At 48.9% G+C, this 24,693-nt stretch overlaps 1 protein-coding gene across 3 annotated transcripts in view; it reads left to right on the plus strand.

Annotated features, from left to right (window-relative positions):
- Positions 1-1,766: 1,766 nt before the first annotated feature.
- RNF220 (ring finger protein 220) overlaps positions 1,767-24,693 on the plus strand; it is a 225,741-nt gene continuing 202,814 nt past the window's right edge. For all 3 annotated transcript variants that reach the window (XM_059821814.1, XM_059821815.1, XM_059821816.1), the window contains exon 1: positions 1,767-2,391. In XM_059821814.1, coding sequence (XP_059677797.1) covers positions 1,767-2,391 — 625 coding nt within the window. The remainder of the gene's footprint in view (positions 2,392-24,693) is intronic.

The following is a 24,693-nucleotide window of genomic DNA, read 5'->3' on the forward strand; positions in this document are numbered from 1 at the left end:
ACCCAGGACTGCAGCGCTGACCAGGATGCCCTTGGCATCCCTCGCTCCCCCTCTCCCCCTCGGTCTCCGTGGCGAGAACTCGACGGGAAAGTTATTTAAAATTTGGAAGAGAGCACAATCCGTTAATGCGAGATACATAATCTGGTAATTTAGCAATGATGTCTGTAAGGATGGGTGCCAAATGAGGAAGCGCAGAGATGATGTCCACTCATCTTCACAATTAATAACAGTCAGTGGAGCGGCTGGGTACAGGATGGGAGAGAGGAAATGTTATCACTGAACTGCATTAAAGCCACAGAGTGGATTTCATACACTTTGTTAACCTAGGCTCCCTCATTCATGGAGTACAAAAGGCACTCCATTAGGGAGACACTCTTTCACTAAGTTTTATTTGAGATGTTTGACCCTCTGGATTTAAGAGGCACAATTTGTAACAGCTTTTTATTATTATATGATTTTTCTGGCCCTTTGAGCTCCAGCGGCTAGTATATTGTTTCAAAGTTATAGTCCTTGTATTTTAAGCTGGGTTGTGGGGCCTGAATGGCAGGCGGCGGAAGCTTAAAAGAAAAGACACGAGATTGATTGGGGGAGAAAATAACAACACAAAAAGCTGGAGCGAACTGGGGGAGACACAGAAAGGAGCATTTTCCCTTTTTTCGCCCTGGGAGGGGGTTGCGGCTGGCTGGGTGGCTGCAGCCAACCTAGGAGGCTCAGCAAGATGCGAGGCAGAAATTTTGTTAACATTTTCCTCTAAATGTTAATGGCACATCCAGGGCAGTTTACAAATCTACTTAAGAGTGAGTGCATTAGGAACTAAAATTACTGATCCATTCTCTCTTGTCCCCGACCCGAAAGGCAGACGCTTGCAGAGATCAGATGGCAGAAGCACCCATTATGATTTTAAATATTGTCAGAGACGCCAGGCATTTTACTGGGGAAGTCTCTTCTCCTTTGGCTAACAGGGACTGTGCGTGCACGCGTGGGTGTTTGTGTATTGCACACACGCACCCGTACACAGTCACATTCCTACATTCCAACAGGGTATATACATACACGATGGTATCAAGTACTGTGTGTGCAAGTACTTACCTACCCGTACATACTGTGAGAGTGAGAGAAAATACATGTCTGTTATGTACGTGTTAGGCATCGTGTGCAGTATAACCACATATGATGGCTTATTTGGGTAACTGTACAATAGATATTTTTATGTTGGTTCCGCACGCACGTACCCCCCAAGCAAATAGTGGTGTCTGTATGTGTGGGCTTTCTTAAGTTTATTGCATTTATAGGTACATGCTTCTTTTGCCATATAAAATTCCAGTTATAATTTGGAGTTACTATCTTAATTTTAGACCGAACCTTGTTTATTAGTGGGTTATTAAATCTGCATGTTATTATGTCTGGTTTGCCTTTCATTCATCTGCACTGGATGATACCCTTTAACCTGGAGGGCCAGGGCTGATTCCACTAGTGTGTGAAGTTGTCTATTGATTTTCTTGAATGAGAACAGTGGCGTGTCTCCGGCCGGTGGGTTGTAACACATGTGGCCACCCTGCTGCTGGAGCTGAGCGCGGGGATGGGGACGCAGGGAGATGAGCGCAGAAACCTAACCGGTTGTGCTTTCTTTTCTTTTCTGTTTCCTTGCAGTGTTCGGAGGGTGATGATGCTCCAGTAATTTTCCCCACTCCATTCTCAGGCATCGCTTTGCCTTCCTTCCAGGGAAGATTGTTCCGCTTGTGATCCTGCTGAGGAAAGAGACTCCGATGGACTTACACCGGGCAGCGTTCAAGATGGAGAACTCGCCCTATCTCCCCAACCCGCTGGCCTCCCCAGCACTGATGGTTCTCGCCTCCACCGCCGAAGCCAGCCGTGATGCTTCCATTCCTTGCCAGCAGCCGAGGCCTTTCGGGGTCCCTGTGTCAGCAGATAAGGACGTGCATATTCCCTTTACCAATGGCTCATATACTTTTGCCTCCATGTATCACCGGCAAGGTGGGGTGCCGGGAGCGTTTGCAAACCGTGACTTTCCTCCGTCCTTGCTTCACCTCCACCCCCAGTTTGCACCCCCCAACCTGGACTGCACCCCGATCAGTATGTTGAACCACAGCGGCGTTGGGGCTTTCCGCCCCTTTGCATCTACTGAAGACCGGGAGAGCTACCAGTCAGCCTTTACGCCGGCCAAGCGCCTGAAAAACTGCCATGACACTGACTCACCCCATCTGCGCTTCTCCGACGCTGATGGGAAGGAGTACGAGTTTGGCACGCAGCTCCCCTCCAGCTCCCCCGGCTCCCTCAAAGTTGATGATACGGGGAAGAAGATCTTTGCCGTTTCTGGCCTCATTTCTGACCGGGAGACCTCATCCAGTCCTGAAGACCGAAGTGACAGATGTAAGTACCTCCGTTGACTTGTTGGTTCTTCTTTAGTTGCGCCTCGTTGAGATACTCAACAGGTGATTGTCCCGCAGTGCTGTGGTTCCTGCTGATGGCAGAGGAAAACCAGCCTTTCCTGCCTGCCAGGCTCAACCACGCAGTATTGCCTTGTCTCTTCTAAATGGACATTGACAGATTTTAAGGTGAGGTGGTGCTCTTGAAGGAAACTTGTCTTCCAGCACACAGCTGGAGAGACAATGTTGACCATGCAGAAGGCTTTCCGTGCCCCAGTGCAAGGCTATAGGTGTTGATACATATATGTGTGTAAACAGGGATTATATGTGTGTAAACAAGGATTCAGCTGGAGTGTGTAGCCAGAAACTTTCCCAGAGCTTGCAGCAAACGTGTACCCCCTGCTTCTTCAGGTATTCCTTTCTGACCTTTTCTTCATGCACATCATTCTTAGAGCAAATGCATCACCTTCAGGATTTGTGCCTCAGGACAGGACAAAAGTGTCTTTTCCTCTGTTTAACTTAAGACTGTTTCTAGCCACCGAGCTCCCTCTTTGAGACATAAACCTGAATGCATTCTTACAATTCAGTAAGCTGTTTCCTGACATCTGCCGTGTGCTTTCTCTGAGTGTTTCTCCCCTTTGGTGCCTGTTGAAAGGCGATGTGCCCTTTCACAGATCGGTGGTAGGACCGAAGAAAACCAGTCCGCATGCTCGTGACGGTAACTCCCTGCTCCCCCACCACCTTGCCCCTTGCGGTGTTGCCCACCCAGAGGGGCAGAGCTGTCCTCCGGGAAGGGCAGGCTTCCAGCTTTGCTGAGCTGGGAGGTGACCCACCATGGGGAGTGGTCGGGGGGGCAGCAGTGTGGTACCCCGAAGAAGAGCGCTAACTTACGATGAGAGTTTTCCTGTAAATGCAGTCGTATAGACCAAGGAGCGAGTGGTTTGCTTTGCTTTTCATGTGGGCTCCTTTGTTCTGTTGAATTTTCTTCTAGAAAACAATTCTGTTATTGTTGTTATTATTACTGTATTTTTTTTAACACAAACCTGCTGCACCGTTCCATCCTCTCCCTTTCAGATGTGATTTTTCTTCTCCCCTTTATGACGCCGAAGAGAGTAATAGAGACATTGTGGCTCTCTCTCCCCTGTCGGCACTGCTTCCTCAGGCTGTCTCCTTGAATTAGGCACTGTGCTAACTTACCGGCGCTAAAAGGCATCTGCCTAAACCCAGCGTACCTTTTCAATAAAAGTCATCATAAAATCAACCTGCCTTGTAAATCCATCGCTCTTTGGTTTTGAAATATGCTGCAAGTGTGTCTTTTATGTCGGCGTTTGCAAGGGCAGGACAATTCCCACTGAAGGCAGAAGCCGTGTATTCCTTGCACTATGAATGCGATCTCTTATTTGTCTCCCCCCTCTCCTTCTGATCCACCCCCGACCGTGCTACTTTTTGTGCCGTAAGCTCCTTTCATTGTTCAGCATCTCCTCTCCCTTCTTTTGGGTCTGTAGGGGAAGAGGCTGTAGGTGGGAGCACGTATGGATGTGTATGTGTATAAACTGGTAATATAATTATCCCGGGGGGGGGGGACGCAGGTGAGATGGCAAGGCTTAGAGATGTCTTTATCGATGCTCTTTCCCTTATCGATATAACCTGGTTGTGGAAATGAAGCTTGCTCGAAAGAATACTCCAGGAGGTAGCAGCAGAGGAGCGGGTCCGCTAGCTAAATGAATTTAGAGCGCATCAGCTGCCATGGATCTTGCTAGCAAAATCCTGTCAGATACCCCATTTAAAGAAGTAAATCTGTTAAATGAATTAGACCACATGGAGCACAGCTGTGGACAGACAGACGCATCCTCATCTACCGCCGTGCCTTGCCTTTGCCAGCAGCGTGTGCCCAGCGTGGGTCCTCCTCTCCTTCCTGGGAGCAGTCGGGGCTTTGCACAGGCGCGTGCGAGAGGCCGGCACGGTGACACCCGGCTCCCCCACCGCCAGCGCTGCGGCAAGGGACTTGCCGGGGAAAGGAAGCAGAATAAAAACTTTGCAGGCAGCTTGGAAAACTTGGGCAGAAGTGGAAGGTGTTTTGTTTTGTTGTTTTTCTTATCTGTATTGTTGAATTTCTTGAATATGCTTTGCTGCAGGGTAGAGCCAAACAAATGCCACATCCCTGATATTTCATGGACGTTAAAATTCTTCTGTAACTACCAGGACAGTGTACACTAAATATGTCTGTTGGCTCTGTATCATATTCCCATCACATATAGATACTGCACCATGGAAACTTCACTCCATTAACACGGCGAGTTTATTTGGTGTGTGCATACACATGTATGGGTGCGTTTGCTGAAGGCCGAGAGAGCGAGCGGCGGAGCTTTTTAGAGGATCCTAATGATCTTTGATGTTGATCATCAGAAAAGAAAAACTTCCGCAGTGAGGAATTGGAGAGATCACAGTTTGCAGATCTAATCGTGATCCTGTTTTGCATTGACATTTGCACACGTATTTTTGGAGTTTCCATAGAAATGCATACTTTGGGGGGGTTGCTGTCTCTGAGAAGTTTTGTGGATTCCTTGTGTAATTGTTACATATAACCCGTGGTAAAAACTGCCTGCTTGTGCTCCTGATGGAGAATCTGTTGCAGGTAGGTGGCTGTAGCTTCTAGGCAAACATGTAGTAAGGCTTTTCTACAACTGCGAGCAAAAATTGTAACGTTTTCTTAGATCAGCAACACCTTTAATGTGTCTAATGGGTGCTTTTCAGATTTGCAGAGCTCAACCATTTAGTTGTATTTTTCAGATTCCTGAAAGGGGTTTGTGTTACATGGAAGGTGAATTACTGTGATTACACTGCGTAGTCTTCTGTACCACTGCACATGAATCTTTTTTGAATAGCTCATTAAAATGTTTGGTTTACCCCAGAGCTTAAATGGTGATTTTCTAAGAAACTTGCTTTTTTTTTTTTTTTTTTAAGGAAAAAAAACGGAATTCGATGCACTGAGTTTTATTTAACATTCCTGAAAAATAGGTTTACATTTGAGATACTTTGCAGCAAAACGAGAATCCAAAGTCAGGCATTTTCATCTCAGGGATGTTTGGAAGTTGCTCTATTTAGTCCTCTGCATCATGGGAGTGAAGTCTCATCTTTTTTTCACTAGTGGAAGAAATTCGCAGAATTCAGTAAAATTATTTGGGATACGTGCTGGTGTAACCCACGTTAGCACCTGGCCCCGTAAGATAAGTATTTGTGCAGTAGAGATTGCTCAGTCTTTTGGGTGAACCTTTCCTTACTTTTAAAGCAGGGTGTTGGTTGCCAGCGGTACCCGTACTGTGCATCCCACGAAGGGAGAGCATCTCCTTTGGGCTGCATCTGGGTGGGGTTGTGCTCCTTGTTACTCGGCAAATTGGGCTGAGATATCTGCGTTTGGGCAAGTTGTCTCTTGCTGTAAAATGCAGGTACTCAGGACATCCGGAGCGATGGAGCGTACAGGGAGCACGTACAAAAGCGGAGCCTTTCCAGGGAGAAGCAGACGTAACATGTACTGGATGGAACTGCTCTCTTAGGTGCTTACTGAGAAAAATAATGCCATTTGTTAGAGTTTAGGGGCTTCTTGTAAAGCATGTGTTAAAGACACTGGGAGACATGTTTTATGGGTTTCCTTTAATAAGCGTACAATAGTTGAGATTCCTAGAAGGAGTGGAAATAAATGGCATGTTCCTTTCTGCAAAAGAGATCTATAGCCCTGTTTTAAAATCAGAAAAAAAAAATAAAGATCCCTGGTTTTATTCTTTGCTTCTAATAAAATCTGTCCCAGTGGCCTTCGGTACCCAGTCACCATGGCATCGCCTTCCCAAAAAGTGACAGGCAGAGGTCCATGACAAAGTCAGGATCTCTTGGCAAAGAGCTGGACCTTGTCAGAGTTGTCACCTCTGCTGTCCCTGCGAGGCTGCCCGTGCCCCCAGCCTCCCTGGTCCATGGAAGATGTTTCCCATTGCTGTCTGCTGCTTGGTCTTCATCGTGTGTTGTCTGTGACTTCTTGTGGAGCACAGTCTGATGTGTGAAGGTGACCCTCTGCATCCTGGCCACTCGTTCGCTTTTCATCCTCTGGCCAGAGCCTCAGTTTCCCTGCTACTGCTGGTGGCTCTCGCTCAGCTCCTCGTGCGCCCTGGGGATGAGAGATTGAGTTGGTGCGCAGGCTGGGATCCTCGTTCATCCCTTGGGACCGGTGGGTAAAGTGGGGGTCGTTCTATTAACATCATTTTATCATTATTTTTGATAATCATATTTAACCTTGGTTACTTGGACACAGCCACTTTGTCCTGCAGCTAGTTCCTTCCCTGCGAGAGAGTTTGTGCACCGTGTTACTGAGCTCTTTGTTCCTTAGGGTTTTAAAGAACATCTCTAGCACCGAGTTAGTTTTCCTTTTGAAACAACTGGTTTGTTATTGATCACATGTAAATCACACTTCAGGTGGTGAACATCAGGGCTATGATGACCACAGCTTGAATTCCTGAATAACATAGTGCTTTGGAAATCAGATCGAGGACTGTCCGTACAGTCACCCACCCGGTCAGACATGTGTGTGTTGGGCTTTGTGTTTACGGGCTGGGACCTATGTAGAGAACTGTGTGTGTATGTATGTATGTATGTGTGCTGGGGGGAAGAAGGTTTTTTTTCTTATATTTTGTGGCAGAACAATGGGTCGGAGGGGGAATGCCCATGTGCACACATCCACATGTGCCCGCATCCATCACTCACGACTCTTCCTGCTGGGATGCATCACTTCCAAGGCCAGTAAAATTTGGGGTCTAACGTGAAGTAACGCTTTGTTGCTAATAATAATCAGCCGTGACCATGGGAAATTGCAAGCTTAACATTGCTTATGAAATAATGAAATAAATCAAGTGGAACATTTGCTTTCTGTCGTGCAGTGCCTTGCATGATGTAGGAGGAGTGAAGGAGCAACCGTGGATTTTCTGAAGGGGTGGGCAGGCTGCTGGGCAGTAGCAGAGATGAGGTCCACGCATCCATCCCTGTCTGACCACCGAAAACATGCCGTCCTCGTGGAGCAAGGTGCACCGCAGGGATGTCTTGGAGTATGCAGCAGTCACCTCCTTTTTCTGCTTTTCTGGCAACAGCCTTCCCACTCCCTCTGCAAACTGTTGCCGAGACTCCTTTCCATGCTGTTCGGCTTAATTGTCTTGTCGGGATAAAGAAATGTTTGAACAGTTAAAGTGGGGAAGGGCTGGGTGGGAGCAGCCCCTGCCGGCTGCGGGGCCATCTGGCCTGCCTTGGATCTGCCGGTCTCCAGTTTATATTTCTCTTTCTGTTATTTGGGGCTATCTGGCGCACTCGGAATACCTAATCACCATGGTGAGAGGAGGGATGGGGCTGCCTCCCCCGCCACCCCCTCCGGCCTCCCCTTCCCCGCAATTGTCATGCAGAGCCCGGCCGGGCGGCTGTTCTGCTCGCAGCCCTCGTTTGCTCTCTTCGCCCGGCTCTCGGCAGAAGGATGGCTTTTAATTGATCGTTTGAGGGGGAGGGCTGGGGCTGTTTTCTCCTCCAAAATGTTTCCCCGCGCAGCCGCTGCCATCCGGCCAGCTTTCATGTCGTCTCAGCCATGCCAGCGGTGCCTCGTGCCCTTTCTCTTCTTTTTTGGGCTCCCTGGGAGTTGGTGTCAGGGCTCGTAATCGCCGTCCTCAGGGCGCTGAGCAACACCTAAATGTCATATTTATCCATGTCCTGCTGGAGAGATGGGCGCAGATGCAGTAAATACTCATCACTCCTCTTTTGCTCCGTGTGTCTGAATGTTGGTGTGAGGATATTTATTGTACAATTGCAGGGCAAACTCCCCATCTCGCTCGGTATTTCCCATCAAAACCACGGCCCCCAAACCACTGGCCAAACCCTGCTTTTCGAGAAGGATTTAATCACATTAAATTTTCAGTCCCATCGATCAGACTCGGCTGCTGTCACAAAACTACGGCAGGAGAAGTGAAGGCGGGCTCGGTGGCTGCTGTGCTGGGTTGGGGACCGGGAATCCCGACCTTGGGCACGGCTCGGAGTTGCAGTTTCCCGATCCCTGACGGGGATATAGCGATACCTCCCTCATGGCGGCGTGTGCTGCTTTGATATCTTCTGACAGAAGACACTAGGCAAGGGCAAAGTATTAGTATTATTAATATAGTACAGTTAGTAGAATATTATGAACTATTATAAATCATTACTGCTAAACTACAGTTATTAAAGGAAATGACCAAAGTGCACTTTGCGAGCCAGGATCTCTGACAGTTAAAACATTGTTTTATTATTTTACTTGCTAACTTGCAAAATTCAAGAGTTAGCAACAGTTTCCTGGTTGATCGGTGGTGATTGCGTAAGGAATTGGGAGAAGTGGGGGGAATGGGCATACATTTCAGGAGGGAAGGAATAAGCGTTAGTGCCTCCGTATTTTTTTTTTTCTCTTTCTTTGATAATTTGAAGGTCTTGAAGGAAAGAGACATACTCAGGCATGAGCCTAATCCTGCTCTGTAGGAGTGAAAGTGTTCAAGGCAACGAGGTCTTAGTTTCTGGAATTCCCCTACGGAAAAAATAAAAGTGAAGGTGTTTGTGAATTGTTGCTGGTTGTTATTTGTTTGATATAATTTAGATGAGTCCCATTAAATGCTAGCAGCAGATTCATTTTTCCCTCTTTGTTTGCCTTCCAAGGAGTAGAAAACAGACATAATTATATTTTACATGAGACTGTAAGATTTCCTCTCATTTCCTTTTCTGGCTAATATCTGTGGCTATAAAATAAATTCCATTTGTGCATACATGGTGTTAGACTGAGGTAAATAACTGTCATCTAAAATCTGCCTAACCTTAATCTGCATCAGGAGCACTATAGAGAACTGTACCCATTTGTATAATATTAAGCTTTATTTTTATTATGGATTTCTAATGCAAATTCCTAGTGGGGGCAAAGTTGTTTTCTTTTAATACCATATTCCAAGAAAAGCAGCCATTGAAAGCAAATTGTGACAATTTTTATCCTGCGGTTCATGTCACTGGTGCTCTTTGATCACGTCAGTTTGCTTGATGGCCTATGAATTTTTCACCTCTCTTCTTCAGGATGGAATAGCAGATTTGGGGACTTCTGAGGACATTTTTCAGCTGTGCAAAGCAATTGAAATTCTTTGGGAATAACGGATTTTTTGGGAAATTTAACGTGGGATTGGATTCCTATACAGCGTCCTCTGAAGAAGGGCATGTGTGTTTTTTGGTAGATCTACACATGTAATCTGTGTATGTGTCTTTCTCCCCTTTTATGCAACCTTGCTGTTTGCCTGCCTGGCTCTGCTGACCTGAGCAATCCCTGTGTATATAAACTTGCAGGTTACCGATATTTGGGGCAAATTTATGACCCTGAATTCAGTTTTCTTTACATCTTAGTGCTGAAGTATTTCCTGTTGCTGCTAGGGTAGTTGTTGGCCAGATTGGCAGTCCTTCTCTGGGATCTAGCCCTCGAGTCAGTAAAGGTGCTGACCGAAGAAGTACTGTGGATTTTGGTACTATCTGTGTCTGTCCTCTTCTTCGTCTTGTCTTTTTTAAAACATGGATGGTTGTTGCGATAAGCCAGGCGTTCTTCTTTAGCCATCGCTTTCTCCTCTCCTTCGACCATTTGCTGGCGTCGTGAATCGCAGCAGTACCCAGAGCAACAGAAGAAGGAGAAAAGCAATGTTGGGAAGGAGAGGGGCAAAGAGAGATTTATTGTCTTAAATGCAGATAACATGGGGAGGGAGTCCTGGTGACAGCGAAACTGCGCTTTGAGTTCAGGTGTGGGACACTTCCATAGTATTTTTCCTCACTTGGGGGACATTGTTTCTAATCAGTATTGTTTTAAAACCTTCCTTTCTTGGTAGCTTGAGGCCGAGATCTGCTCTCTCACTGAATTGCAGAGGAAGAATGTGTTTTGTACTTTTTCTTGTGAATACCAGGCTGTCCTGCAGTGGGAAAAGGAAGGCACTAAGTGTCTCTGGATATCACTAAAAGGAAGAGCTGGAAACTGTGTCCTTGCTTTCCCCCAGCAACACCGATTCTTAGTTAACTGGCTCCGACCAGAGTACCAACGTCAAGTTTTTAATTTGGAAGGACACAAGAGATTTTACTCATGAGTTTTTTGCTGGTTCAGTCCTGCAGCCTTGCCTGCGCTTTGCAAATTTGTGATGCTGCAGCCCCGAGGAGGGTGCGGGCGGCTGGGCGCGTCCAGCTGCAGACACTGGGCTCGCTGGCACGGCTGGTTTCCCGAGCGCGGGCTCGTTCCTTGGAAGGAAGGTGGAGCGCTTTGCAGCTCTGGTACGAAAACTAAAAGAGAAAGCGCTGGGACGTCAGCGCGCAGGCGAGCAGCGTGCCGCGGGGGTAGAGACTCCCCAAACGCAGCAGGTTTGTAGGCAGAGAAAAAAGTAAAACTCGGAGGGAGCCATTTCTTTCTATTGGGATTTTTGATACTTTGTTTCAAATTAAGATATTTTTAATTCAAAATGACTCAGCCTTTTCATCTGATGTTGATATTGTTTCCCCGTACTTTAAGAAACAACTTCCAAAGCCATTTAGTATGTGGAATTGTCTCTCCTGTAACATCCCTCGCTATAAGGAGACATAGGATAATAATCCCTCATCGCAGAGAACCTGCTTTTGCGGTTGTGCCGGGATGGGAAAAGACCTGGTACCGGATCACAGCTCTGCCTTCTCCTCCAACCTTGCTTTCAGTATTGAAGATTTCTTTAGGAGTTCTCTGTCCCAGCCCTGTCTGGGGGGGAGACTCCACAGATTTCCCTGCCGGGGTCCCCACCCAAGCCCCCATGCTGTGCAGGAGGCAATGCGGGGGTAAGCGAGTGGGGAGGAGGGCTCATGGGGGGGACCGGCATGCTGGGTGCTGCACCTCGGGCTGGGTGCTGCACCTCGGCCTTATCAGGGTGGCCTGGCCATGCCGTAGCAAAGCCACCCCGCACCCAGGCCAACCTTTGGCCCATGCAGGTTAGAGGGAACCTTGTCTCCTTGTCTCTGTTTGCAGTGTGGAGGTTACTGCAAGGTCCTGATGGCTGTGGATGGGTGGAAAGTGCCAACTTGGGTACTGAGAATCAGGGCAGGTCAGATGCAGACAAAAGGCTGCAGCACCGTCGAGAGGGCTGCAGAAGCCGACTTCTTTCTCTTCTTTATTCTCCTCCTTGCACACTGGTTTCACTTCCCATTACCAGAGCTATAGGTTGGAGGTGAGCCTCCAGCAAAGTCCTTAGCCAGAGTGACAGTTTTTCCCTCCTGAGCTCTTGTCTTCAGCCTCCCCAAGGAGGCAGTTTGACCACTGGCCTTTTTTTTTGCTGGGGAGATGAAGGAGCAACCAGTGACCTGGGTGATCCTGCGCGGAGCACGAACAGAGGAGCTTAACGGTCACAATCAAAAAGTTGCCAGCCTGAGTGGGTTCATACATCAGGAGGTGCCCCTCAGACAGGCAAAGGGGAGAACGAGCAGCTAAACTCTTGTAACGCTGCTTCTTCGCCCTCGGTTTTGTGCTTTGCTCAGTGCACAGCCCTGTACAGGACTGCTGGTGTTGCTCCTGTGGTGTCTGCTCCTGGGGCTGGTTGCCACCGTCTGTGCTGCTCCCTCCTTTCTGCATATTTGGGTTTATGCACAAAAGTGTTGCTCTCCAAGAGTTTTTCTGGTTACAGAGGAGGCTTGATGATCAGCAGCCTGCCTTCGCTCAAGATTTGGGGCTTACGTGTTCAGGGAAGCTGTGTTGAAGGCGCCTGGAGATTCAGTGGTGGGGGAAGCAGGGAGACTGCAGACCAGAAATTTAATGTCAGCAAGAGGTCTTTGAGCAAGTGTGAAGTAGAAAAGTGCTACAAGTTATTTCTGTCTTAATTTGGCCAATGTGTTGTGTCCAGTCTCATGTTGGGTCCAGGACTGAAATAAGTATGATGATATTTGGATCAGGACTGGGATATACTGGAAAAAGTAAGCCGTGAAAGTTTGCAGATCTCTGCCTCCGTTAGCCAGAAGTAATGTTCCCACCATCTCATTATTTTCCCCTCTTAAAATGAAAACAACACGTTAACAGTGGAAACAGGGGAGGATTGTGTTAGAGCAAGACAGAGCTGGGCAGAGAGAACTGGAGTCGGCCTCACTTGCGTGGAACTCAGACGCTGTGGGTGTTGCAGCCTGGGGAAGCTGTGTATGGTGCGGTCCGGATCAGGCCTCAGGTTTTATGGCACATTTCAAGGAAGAAGGGGCCTTAAACTAAAAAAATGCTTCACCTTTGGTGACCTTTTCAGGAACAGTGAGAGGACCCAACTCTGCCCTCAAGCATGTGCATCTCCCACCCAGGCACCCACCCCAGAGAGCGGGTACACCCTGGTGAAGGCTGGGGAAGGTTACGATGTCAATGAGAAACATCTGGGTCTGTGTTCTCCCAGATGTTGCCAGTTGTGTCTGGGCTGTTAGCTGCACCTGGGCAAAGAAGAAAAGGAAATCCCCGGGAGGTGTGATGGATTTTGCAGACCCTGGGAGGAGAAGGCAGTTAGACACCACTTGCTGATAGTCCCTCTGCTATGTACTCAGGTGGCTCACTGACGTTCGGGTGATCCAGGACCCACGTTTTTTGCAGCTAAGGAAATGTGTCATCAACTCGTCACATACCGATTGTATTACTTTTGTTGCACGTTTCTAGCTCGACTGGTGTGGGGGTATTGAAGATGAAGGGCACGTTTATCGGCAGAGCTGAGCATGCCCTCTCCCCACAGCCACACGGAGCAGGAAGAGGGAAGGGCTGCCTGGGCAGAGCCCTGAGCGTAGGTTGTGCTTGTGCTGTGGAGTCTATTGACCTTGGACAAGCAGAGTCATTTCTCATCGCCTGTCTTTAACGCGGAGGTTACGATATTCTCGTAGCACAGCCGTATGCTGAGGGTGGTTGCATTCACATTTCGGAGGTGCTCGGGTCCTAGGGCAGTGGTTATAACCGTGGTACCCGGATGGTTACACCGGGATTGAAAAGGCTGCATGGGGGGAGGGATGGAGGCTTGTTTAATAAACATTACCATTGGGATTTACCGTGAAGAAAGAGTTGCCAGCTGGGGTTTTTTTGGTGAAACTTGAACGAACAGCTGAAAACAGTGGCTAGGAATGGTAGAGAAAGAACCAGGGGGAAAAATTTGGAGTAAGGTAGATAAAAGTGAGAGATAAAAGAAATAATGCAGGGAAGGATGAGTAATCGACATTCTTGGAGTCGAAGCGCAGGCTCTGGCTTCCTTCCTGAGCAGTAAAATAAAATAAAAAAAGTCTTTAGAACAACAAAACTCTGGACGCGCTGGTTTCCTTCCTGACAGGCCCAGCCTCGTGGTGTTTCGATGAGTCCTCACTGGCAACCAGGGCTGATCTAAAGGCCAAAGGCAGAAAGATTGGGGGGAAGGGAGAGGGATTTAACTCTTTGAGCTCTGCTGGAAAACCAGAGGTCTTCTGCTTTGTGTGGGTTCCTTTTGCCATCGCTGGAGCACAAACAGTGTTCATTGTGGCTCAGAGGTCGGAGAGGTGATCGGTACATCCACCCAGGCGCTTTGTCGTAGTCAAATGTTATAAAATGAAAGTGAGTATTTTTAATCCTTGTGGATAAAATTCCTTGGCCTGTGCATGGTGTGTCATGAAACAATAGCACCAACGAGCAACGCAGGAGTGGACTGGCAGCTCTTAGTAGGAAGCCCTGACACGCCGCTGTTGCTGTCTCAGGGATGCTCATTTTACCTGTAGCGTCCAGTTTACAGTGCAGTGCTGCTCCAGTGTCTTTCGTTAGCGCGCTTCCCAGCCGGGAAGGAGCTGCCGGGTGCATGGGAGCCCATCGTGCCCCAGAACACGCTGGGCAGCTTGCAAGGAGCCAGGAGCGTGGGAGGGGAGGCTGTGTGTGTGCTAGACAGGTTGAATGGCTTGGGCAAAGCTTGTTTTGCAACTAACTCTCTGAGGCTCGCCGCTCTCCGCAGGGTTCCCCTCTCTGAAAGGTCGAAGCTACTTCTTAATTCTCAGCAGCTGACAAAATATTTATTTTCAGGTACTTAAAATATTATAATTTGAAGTGGAGTCCAGGGCCCTGGCTGGAGCTGAGCTTTTGTACTAACAGCTTCAGTGAAATGCCTTTTTCCTCCTACAACTTGCCAACAAATGCTTGGAAAATAATTGTGGGACAGTCATCCCTTTAGTGAGCAGATCAAGAAGATTTGAGTCTTGCCAGAGACTTTCAAAGGACAGGCCAAAGGTTCAAGTTGTTGCCAGTTCTATTTGTCTTAGCCTTTATACTTACTTTTGTGTCATTAATTTCATCAAATGTGGGTAAAAGGCACCCAGCGGGCTGCTGCTTTTGCTGCAGTGTACTTGGTTTTGCTCTGGGTGTGCTTGGACACCTCTCGGGAAATAAGCCCACCTTTTTGTCTAGGGAGAGAGATTAAACCCACCACAGCTGTAGCAGAAAGAGGCTTACCCACCGGCATGCTTGTGATAACCTGACATGGAGACGGCAGCCCTGGGGGAGCAGTACCCATGAGCTACCAGTGTCCTTTTTGCAACCCTGTTTAAGCAGGTTTTGTAGGGAGATGCGCATATGAATGATGCTCCCTCAGTGGTACCGTACCTATAGGACCTATAGAGACCCACAGAATCACAGAATCACTAAGGTTGGAAAAGACCTGTAAGATCATCAAGCCCAACCATCAACCAACACCACCATGCCCACTAAACCATGTCCCACAATGCCTCGTCCACATGTTCCTTGAACACCTCCAGGGATGGTGACTCCACCGCTTCCCTGGGCAGCTTATTCCAGTGTCTCACCACTAAGAAATAAGGTGCCAAGCTTGGATTTTGTGGAAGTTACTGAAATGAGGGCTCAGCATGAATGAGAGGTGAGCGGAGGCTGGGCAGAGGGGAGCCCAGCGCCCTGGGTTCTGTTCCTGGCCCTGCTGTTGGGTCCTCAGGATAATCATGTATTTTTTGGGATGCTGGCAGGTCATTCTGTTGGTTTTGGTAGGCAGGACATCTCTATTGAGCTGTTTGCAAGGGCTGCCCTTGCTAAAGTAAGAACTCCGTTGGTATTGTCCTCTCCTGGGGGCCCTGCAGCAAAAGAAGCAGGGAGGAGGCTGTTTTCTCAGCAGGATCCCTGCAGGCAGAGCTTCCTTACCCTGCTCTTCTGCTCTTGTGCCACAAACCTCTTTTCTTGGTGCTCCCATCGCTGTCTGCATCCTGACAGCTGCTTTCCTACCCTTTCTGCCCCAGTGCAGCCGGCCAAGCACGTTAATTTTTCGGCAGAAGTGTTGTAATAATTAGGCAGCTCATCGGAGGGTTTAGCAGTACTTAACCAGATGTGAAAAGCCTCGTCCCATGGTCCCTGCTCTCTCGCTGGGCTCCAGCCAGCTGCCTTTTCCCGCCTGCTCAGGTTGCCTAGAAAGGGCTGTAGGAGATCTCCCTGCTGTCCTGGCTCCTCTTGCCTCTCTTCTTATGCTAAACACTCATTTGTAAAGGAGAAGGAGGGAGGGTGGAAATCCTTGGGCTGTTTGGGAGAAGAACAGCAAAGAATTAAAAGCAGACACCTGCAGCGCTTAGACTTGAGACCTCCACCATTAACTCTTCCCAGGGCAGCATCCCCCTGGCTTGTGTCCCGTCTTTTGGTGCCTGGCAGGGCTGCATGGCGGGATGCAAGGGCTGGAGTGAGTGGTGGTGCTATCCAGGGCTCTTGGTGGCTCCTCGTTATACATAATCTCCATCAAGTTATATATATATATATATAAAATAAGTTTTATATATTTATAATCTCCATCTCTCCTGCCTCAGTTTCCCTGCCTGCGGGGACGATGCTGTTTCCCTCTCCACTGTGCTCTAGAAGCATTTATACACAAGGCAGTATTATTATCACTAGCATAGTTATAAAATGAGGTTGTAGTAAACTATATTGTCTGCCTAATCCATATTAACGGGAAAAACTGTTGGAGACAGAATATTGGCTTGGATGGCCCTTGGACTGAGTCATTCTGACAATTCTTACAGTTCTATGGTAAAGTTTTATAAATACACACTGGCACCGTATATTATGTTTAAAAAAATCTATATACAACCTATAGGTTTATGGTTATAGAGAGAAAAGGCGTATTAAATCAGCAAGACCAAGGGAGCAGACAAGATATAAAAATGATACTGTATTATGCTAGAACTTATTGAAAATCCCAACACATCTTTTTTTGTGTAAATGGTAAATTCTTTTCTATGTTCTGAATTTGTTTTTTAATGTGTGTCACGTACCGGAATAGTAGCATGGACACAGTTGCAAATACGGTATGTGTTTTATTGTGAGTATTATACTGCATAGCAGAGTAAGGGTGTTGAATACTGCAGTTGGTTATATACAGCGGTAAATGGGAGCTACCTGCTGTTCTGTATACAGCGAGCTGCATATTTATTAGTAAATACCAGTCTAGGTAAAATAAAAATAAAACAGGAGGTTGTATTAAAGACTTCAAGGTTTAAAACTAGTTTGCACAAAGCTCCTGGGATCCCACGGAAGGGAACAGTCCTGCATTTTCTGGCATTAAGTCTTTTCCATCTGATTTTTCTAGCTCTGTGAATTTGAAAGCCTCTGCTGAACTCCCCCACTCATCAGTTTGTGGAAAAATTCAAAGCAGGGTAAAGATTGGGTTTGGGGCTGGAGAAATTGTGGGTCGGCTCCTTCCCTGGTGTAGCTCCAGCTGAACACATCAGAGTGGCTCTGGTGGGTGAAATACCGAGGACCTGTGGTTTAGGGCAACACACGAGGGCACGTGCATCACACATGCGTGTGCACGTAATGCACAGAGACGCGGGCGCTCGGTGCCCGCAGCAGGAAGGCCGGGTTGTGGGCGGAAAGCAAACCCCGTGTTTTCTGGGGTGCTTGCAGGCTTTCCGACTGATAGACACCTCTCCGGAGATAAAGGCATCAGGCAGAGCGTGGACTCCAGAATGAGCAATGGCTTCTGAAATACCCTGGTGTTTAACCTAGAGGGAGCTCTCTTACATGAAGAATGAGACTATTGGCACAGCTTGCCTGAACAGCTTTTAGTGTGTGTATCTTTAGCAAACTTCTGCCTCCTGCATCCTCAGCTTGCACTTATGGGTACCACATCTCCCTGGGCTGATGTGCAGAGGGTTGGAGAAGTACCGCAGGTAACTTCTGCGGTCCCGGCCATGCAGGGGCCAGAGCAGGAACCTCGCTCGGTTTCCAGAGGTTGATCCTTGTGGAAGCTGATGTAGATTTCTTCTGGCAGTAGCATTTCGTCTATTTTTCCTGCTCCCGGTAGCGCCATCACACCTCGCAGATGAGTCACGGCTCTTGGGGTGCCAGGCACCTACTCCCCGCTTTGCCGTGAGGAGGAAGGGCTCCTTGGTGGGTAACAGTCTCTTGTAGGCTGCTGAGGGTGCTGTTAGCAGGCTGATTCACTACGGAGATATTTATGTGGTGGTCCAGGGTGGCTCAGTTCCTCGCTTTGGGTCTCTCCTTTTAAATGGCTTCATATCTCTTCGTCCTCCTCGGGGTAGGTCCAGCTGCCTGAGTACAAAGCCGTGATGTTTTAGGGTTAGATGAGCTGGTGTTTCCTTTCCTGGAAGCTGGGTGATGCTGGAGGTGACACAGACGGACGATGCTAGGTGCTTCCCCAGTGCACAGGCAAATCCAGCTCCGACCTGATGTGAGTCCTTCAAACCCCACAGGTCCTGCTCCCGGCGGGTGCTCTGGGGCTGGAAGGAAGCCCCAGCTCCTTGGGCCTCCAGGGCACCCTGCCTCTGAACATCGCAACACATCAGTGAGAAGCATGAATGAGCTGACAGGGAGCTTGTAGCCTTGTGTACCCACTGCAGCAGGGCAGAGGGAATGTGGCTCTCCAGAAGCAGCGATCATAGCTCTGCACCACCACGCCATCCGCTGATTTAACAGAGTGAAAAAGAAACTTGCTGAAGCCCTGGGGCAGAGGTCTAAGGGAGCTGACGGTGCCTGAGATGTCATTTAAAAGGAGGACTGAATAAAAGCAGGACTGTGCAATTCTTCCGTGGGTCCCGAAAGCTCCTGTTTGGGAATGGTGGGCCCAAAGGGACAGCTTGATGCTGCTGGGGTCAAGCTGGAGGTATCGAGTGGTGATGCTGCCCTGTTCCTCCATCCCATCCCCCGGTGGTCCAGGTCCCCATGGCGGCTGCGTTTCCCCTGACAAGTGGCAGGAGGGTGGCACTCTCACTGCGGGGGGGCCAGCGGTGTCTTTGCTGGGGAGCCTCTCTCCCCAGGGCAGCTGCCCCGCCGTTGGCACCGTGCTAGTCCCCGGTGAAAAAAGAACCACCCCAAAACACAGAAAGGGGAGGTTTGTCCAGCCTGGGCCTACCTGCAGGGAGCATGGCTGGGAAAAACTGGGAGCTGAAATCCATCCCACTGTCCCGAGCAGGCTTTCCCAGTCACAGACCAGTCTCTTCTTGGGGCCTTCCTAAGCTGCTTGGCCCAGTCTGTCTGTGTCTGTCTGTCTTCCTTCCCATTCTAACTTCTAAGAGGCTTAACAGTCCAGGAGATGGAGGGAGATCTCTTTTTTGCAGCCCCTGCCTTAAGGAGTTTATTTTATTAAGCTGGGCACAGGGCTGGGGTGGAAGAGGAGGACAGAAGTCCTTTCCCCTCTGGCATGCTGCTTGCCAAGAGCTGTGGCGTGGTCAGTGGCTCGGCTCCTCGCACGGGCATCCCCGGGAGCGTGAGAGAGATGCTATGCGGTGGTGTCGCTGGCACCGGTGGTCCCCCAGCCACTGCTCCTCGGACGCTTCCCCACTCTCTAGGCAAGGGCTGGATGTTGCTTAATTAGCTTTTTGTCTCACTCGCGCCCCTGCTGACCTACCCTGCCCCTCCCCAGCTCCGTAGACCTACTGACTAACAGCTTGAAAGGAGGATGAGGAAGCCTGGGTGCAGAAACCAGAAAGGCCAGAGTTTCCACCGGAGAAATCAGAGAGATGCTGGCGGAGCCTCTCCAGAGAGTTTTTATAGCTGAGTTCGTGGAGAGCCGAATTCAGCCTTTCAAATACCTTGACCCTGGCATGCCGGGTTGGGGTGACCCTTCTGCAGCCCCACCATCAGGCGATTGGGCTGCTTTAGAAGAGGGCTGCAGAGATGCAAAGCTGGGAGAGAAATTAAGGACAGATGGAGTAGGAGAGCGCATATTTTCCTGTGGGTGCTTTTCTTTTTGTTGGGGTTTTTTTGTTGAATGAAGGAGTTTGGGGAAGGAAAGGGCATGTGTGAGGGTAAGGAGCTGAATGGGGAAGGTGATTGGAGGGAAGAAATGGAGAACTAAAGCACCTTTTTCATCTAATTTTTAAAGAAAGGCTTTGCGCTAACTTTTTGTGTCTTCAGTTTGTAGTCTAGTCTGTGTTTTTTCCAGAGAGGGCAAGGAGAAGTGTGAGCAGCAGAGGTGGGAGAAGTTACTTTGATTCAAGACCCCAATCTGGGTTGAAAAATGCCAGAGGAAAGTAGGTGGGATTGGAATAAGCACTTTTCCTGGGGACGACGACTCCTCTCCGTGTCTCAGATGATGCCCATTCCTTCCCCCATCTCTCTGTCTTTGCTTTGGGGCTAGCAAATTGTACCTGAGCCTCCAACCTTCCCTTTTCCGAGTTGGCACAAGGAGATTCTGGGAAGCAGCTAATTGCAAGGATCTCTCCCCTAGACTTCTAATGATGTTAGGGGATGCTGCGGGAGAGAGAGCAGGATGAGTAGGCACACTCGGCTTTTGGGTCTCAGCAGATTTCTCTGCATGTTAATAGTGCCCAGGCCCCATCCCATCCCATCTCTGTCTTTGACAGGAGGAAGCTGCAGAGCTGAGTACAACTCTCGTGAAATTCAGCTCCGTGAGGGCTTGTCCAAGTGTGGTTAGAAAAAACAACCCATTACTCTAATGGTTAGCTTTAAAGAAATCTGTTGACTCTAGGAAGAAATGAGAGCCTAAAAGCACTGTCCTTCAGGGCTGCTTCCCAAATACTAGGGTGGCAGACCAGTCCTTGCAAATCCTGAAGTAGCAGCTATTAAAGGTAAACTCTCACAGTGAAGGGTCTACCCGAGGTACCCAAATTGCGCATTTAAAAATGATGCCAGTGTTGGTTTGATGCTTGTCCAGTGGCTGTGGATGCAGACCGGGTTGTGGTTGTGACTGAAGCGCATTATCTCGGGCTCAGTCATCCTGCGTGCTGGATGATGATGCATTGCATGGGAGCGGTTGGTACAAGGAGAGTCCTCTTCCCAAGCTGTGCTGCAGCTCAGGGTGCTGCTTGGCGAGGAGGGTCCCAGTCCTGCCATCCTCATGTGGCTCGGGCAGCCCGGCCCCTTGCAGTGAGCAGTGCAACCACAATCCAGATTGTCTCTGTTGATCATGAAGGGACTGCAGTGTCGTGGTGTTGCTCACACAGGCACCTTGGTGAAGTGCCTGTGGTAGGGACTGTGGGTGTCCCCATGCAGCAGAAATACTTCATCTCCTCTTCCTCTCTCCCTTGTGGTCCCAAGCCCACGGCCCAGCAGACACCGGCTGTTTGAGGGTCTGGCTAGCGCAGCCTTTTTATTCTACATCCAAGTTTCTTGAGGGTGAGTTCCCTGTGGGTCTCTGCTCTTTGCCCAACACAAGCAGCCCTTCTTGTGCGTTTGACCTTGTACAGAAAGTTAGTTTTTCTTTTACGAGCCCCCTGGGGAGGTGGGTGCCCCCCTGGAAGCAGAGCAGGTCCTGCATCCCATGCAGGATGGTGTGGAGGCAGCTTTAGGGGTTGCTGGTTCCTCATCAGTAATTTCCACCAGTTGTCAGCTGTTTGTGAAATGCTTTAGCTCCTGAGGAATTCCTGGGAATCTCAAAGGGTTAAAAAAAAACGGCACTTCTGAGTCGTACCTTGTGTGATCTTCCCCTTCTCTTTACCCCAGTTCCCTCATTCACCCCACAAGACAGAGCATTAGCCCAAAATGCTGTAGGTGTACAAAACCAGGCTGATTTATGTTAAATGAATTTGCAGTGCTCCATGTTGTCACCAGTGACTGTCTCACTGTTCGTGACATGGGGATGAGAAACAAACTGCTCTTCTGTCCCACGAGACACTGCCTTTATACCTAAAGATATTAACAGTGCAGAGAAAACCAGGAGCAGCAGCCTGCGGGGAAAATGGAAAGGACTTAATACCCACAGCTTGCAAAACAAGAGTGGCTCAGGACATCGGCGTCAGGTGCTGGAGCCTCGGCGGTGGTGGGAGTGTCTGTAGGAAACAGGAGCAGGGATGAAAGGGCTAGGACTTGGGGGAGATCGCTGCCGCAGCCTGAGACTGTTTTCAGAAACAATACTGGACCTTTGGTGGGTCAAAGGAAGTATTGAGAGTCCTACACATATCTGTTGTGTGTCCCTGGTAAAACCGTACCCCCCAAATGAGGAGGCAGGTAGGGGATGGGCAGCGTGTCTTGAACACACTGAGAAAGGCGAGCAGGAGAAAAAAGGCTGTCTTCTCCCGGTGGCCTGGCACAGCCTGTCCTGTGGTTGCAGGTGCAGGAGAGGCTGCGGAGAGCTTGTCCCCAGGTGACGTGACAGGGCTATGGGGTGAACGTGGTGCCGCGGCTGATGTAAGCCTGTCTCACGCCATGCCTCCATGGCTAATCTGACTTTAAGCAACCCTCTGAGTTAGCGTCGGCCCTTTTCTGCAGGGCAGAGAGGTGACAATCAGCTGCACAGCCATGCTCTGCCCCAGGCAGGAGGCTCTGGCCTGCCGCCGTGATGGATGGAAGTTCGCAGCTCCCTGCCTGAACGTGGCTGTCATTGGCTGTGGCATCGTCTTCCCACGCTCTGCCCAGGGGTCCGGGCGGCTGCGAGCGGAGGAGCGAGGGTGCTGCCAGCTGCTGCCCGCTACCTGGTGGCCCTTTTTGGGCCCTTTTGTGACCCCCAGCAGGTCGCGACCTGCACTGGGAGAAGCATTGCTTTAGATCAAGGGTGGCTGGCGAGCACACGGGCGGCGAAACCCAGCCCAGCAGTGTCCAGCGGCGGGAGGAGGACCAGGGCTCAGGCATCCCCAGCAAAAGGACTTTGAAAAGGCCTCCCTTTTGCTAATACAGATGTTGTTTTCAGCTCTCACCTAGACTTTAAATGTAAAAGGTCCTTGCTTGGTAAGTCAGGAAAGATGTAACTTTAGCTTGCAAACTTCAGGCTTGATTTAAATAAGGGCAGCACTTGAAAGATAAATCCTTCTTCCCCTGCTTCCCTAAGATACATCCGCATAGGGTGCGCTCCACACTGGCTTAATGCTCCATTTTAAAGAGATAATTTTGTCCGAAGCCACCCTTCTGTAGGAGCCTATAATTAGCAATTAAAGCATAAAAAATATTTCCATCGAGTGACTCCTAAATAAATGCTTGTCACTGCTGATCAGAGTTGGTTTATTTCCATGTGTGTTTTCCTTCCTTCTTTTTTTGTGTAACTTACGGCCCTGTAAATGCTCAGCAGCTGTTAATATGATTCTGTCGATACGTTTACCATGGTGATTTGGCTATATTTGGCGAGCGTGTGAAGAAATCACTCACTGGTTAGAAGGAGGAAAGACAAGCTGTCGATATCACGGGAGAAATGCTAATAACCCCGGTGACAAATCATTCCTGGGAATCTCAAAGGGTTAAAAAAAAGCAGCAGCACTTCCCAGGGAGAGGGGCCTTGGCGAGTGAAGGTGACTCATCAGGAGCTGCAGACACCAGCTGTCATCTCCAGCTCCTCCTGTGCTTAATCACTTCACTTTTCTAAAGAAATATTTTGTTCTAATTCAAACAGACCTGGGCTTGTTTGTTTTTTATGAATTATTTACTGGTGAGGAGAACCTCTTGAGGTATCCATCTTCACTCAGAAATAAGTGGACTCTCAGAGCCTGCTGCAGCGCTTTAAAGCACGCAGTCCCCTCTGTGATGAGCCTTTTCTTTTTTTTTTAACACCCACTTAAAATCCAGATTAAACCCCAGAAAGTCAGCTCTGGCACTTGGATTCCTACTGGAGGGAACGCACGCAGACTTTGGCCTCATCTAGTTGCTCTTTGAAAGACATCCCTGCTCGTAGATGTGGGGCGGTGATGCTCCAGGTGACCCCTGTGCCCTGTGAATGCCACCGGTTTCCCAGCGTGGAGGTGGAGATGTGCCCCATACCCGATGCGCTCCTAGGTGTGTTCCTGTAGCAAGCCCGTGCTCACCGTGCAGAAAGCAAGTGCATGAAGGGGCTTGTGTGTGCCACTGATCCCCGCTCTGGGCATTGAGACCCTCCAGCTCTGGGTGATGTTTCTGTTACTTAATAAACCCATGACCAAATTCCACCTGGCTCTTCCTGACTTCTGCTCTTTGCACATTTACAGCTCTTCCAGTGGCAAGAGGAGCTCATATGATATTTTGCAGTCTCAAAAGGTCTGATCCAGCAGCCGTGGAAGTAAATAAATGGAAAAATTTGCACTGACTGGATTGGGCATCAGATTAGTCCCTAAATGTTAGTTGATCTGCTTTGGGGTTATGACAGACAAATATTGCCCCAAGGTTACTGCTACAGGAATAATCGATCTACCTGTCTTGGATATGTCTAGGCTGCCTATCATCACTGTAATATCTAAGTGAGTGTTACCTCTCAGGAAGACTGCGCCTGACCAAATAAGTTGCCTTTTCTTTGTGTGGTCTGAGACCAGACAGTGCAGTTTTCAGCGTATTTAAGATCATTTCTATTTGGCACTTATCTGCTCCACAGGATATTGCTACTTGACTGCAGTGTCCTTATTACCTACTTCTTCTATTTAATTTAGAATTCGGTTTTTTAAGTTTATTTTTTACTAAATAAATAACTTGATCTGTAAATAAATGACTTGGTCCTCAAAACAATTTAGACAGACAAAGTGCCTTGAGTGTGATTTAGCTTGAGTGGTGTAAGTCGCATGCTTATACAAGCTTCAAAATGACAGGAAAGGTAATCCCGTCGGGCAGTCTGTAAAACAGAACAAGCCTTGAGGAGGGTTTTCTTGTATACAATTACACTTAGAGACACAGGATGAGGAGGAAAGGGATTCAGGACCTGGGGAGGCTGAAGGAGGCAGCTGGTTGTGTCCTAGACACTTGTTTGCACTAAGGCCCCTTCATGCGAGTCACCACAGCCTATGGAAGCTGGAAAGGAGATGGGCACAGCTTCGTGGAAAGTAGCTCTGGTGGCCCATCAGCACGGGTTTGGCCAAAGGGATTTGCACCAACGCCGGCTGCAGGCACTGGCGTGTTGCAGACCTGCTG

Source organism: Gavia stellata, chromosome 10, assembly GCF_030936135.1.
Source record: "Gavia stellata isolate bGavSte3 chromosome 10, bGavSte3.hap2, whole genome shotgun sequence".
NCBI classification, from domain to species: domain Eukaryota; kingdom Metazoa; phylum Chordata; class Aves; order Gaviiformes; family Gaviidae; genus Gavia; species Gavia stellata.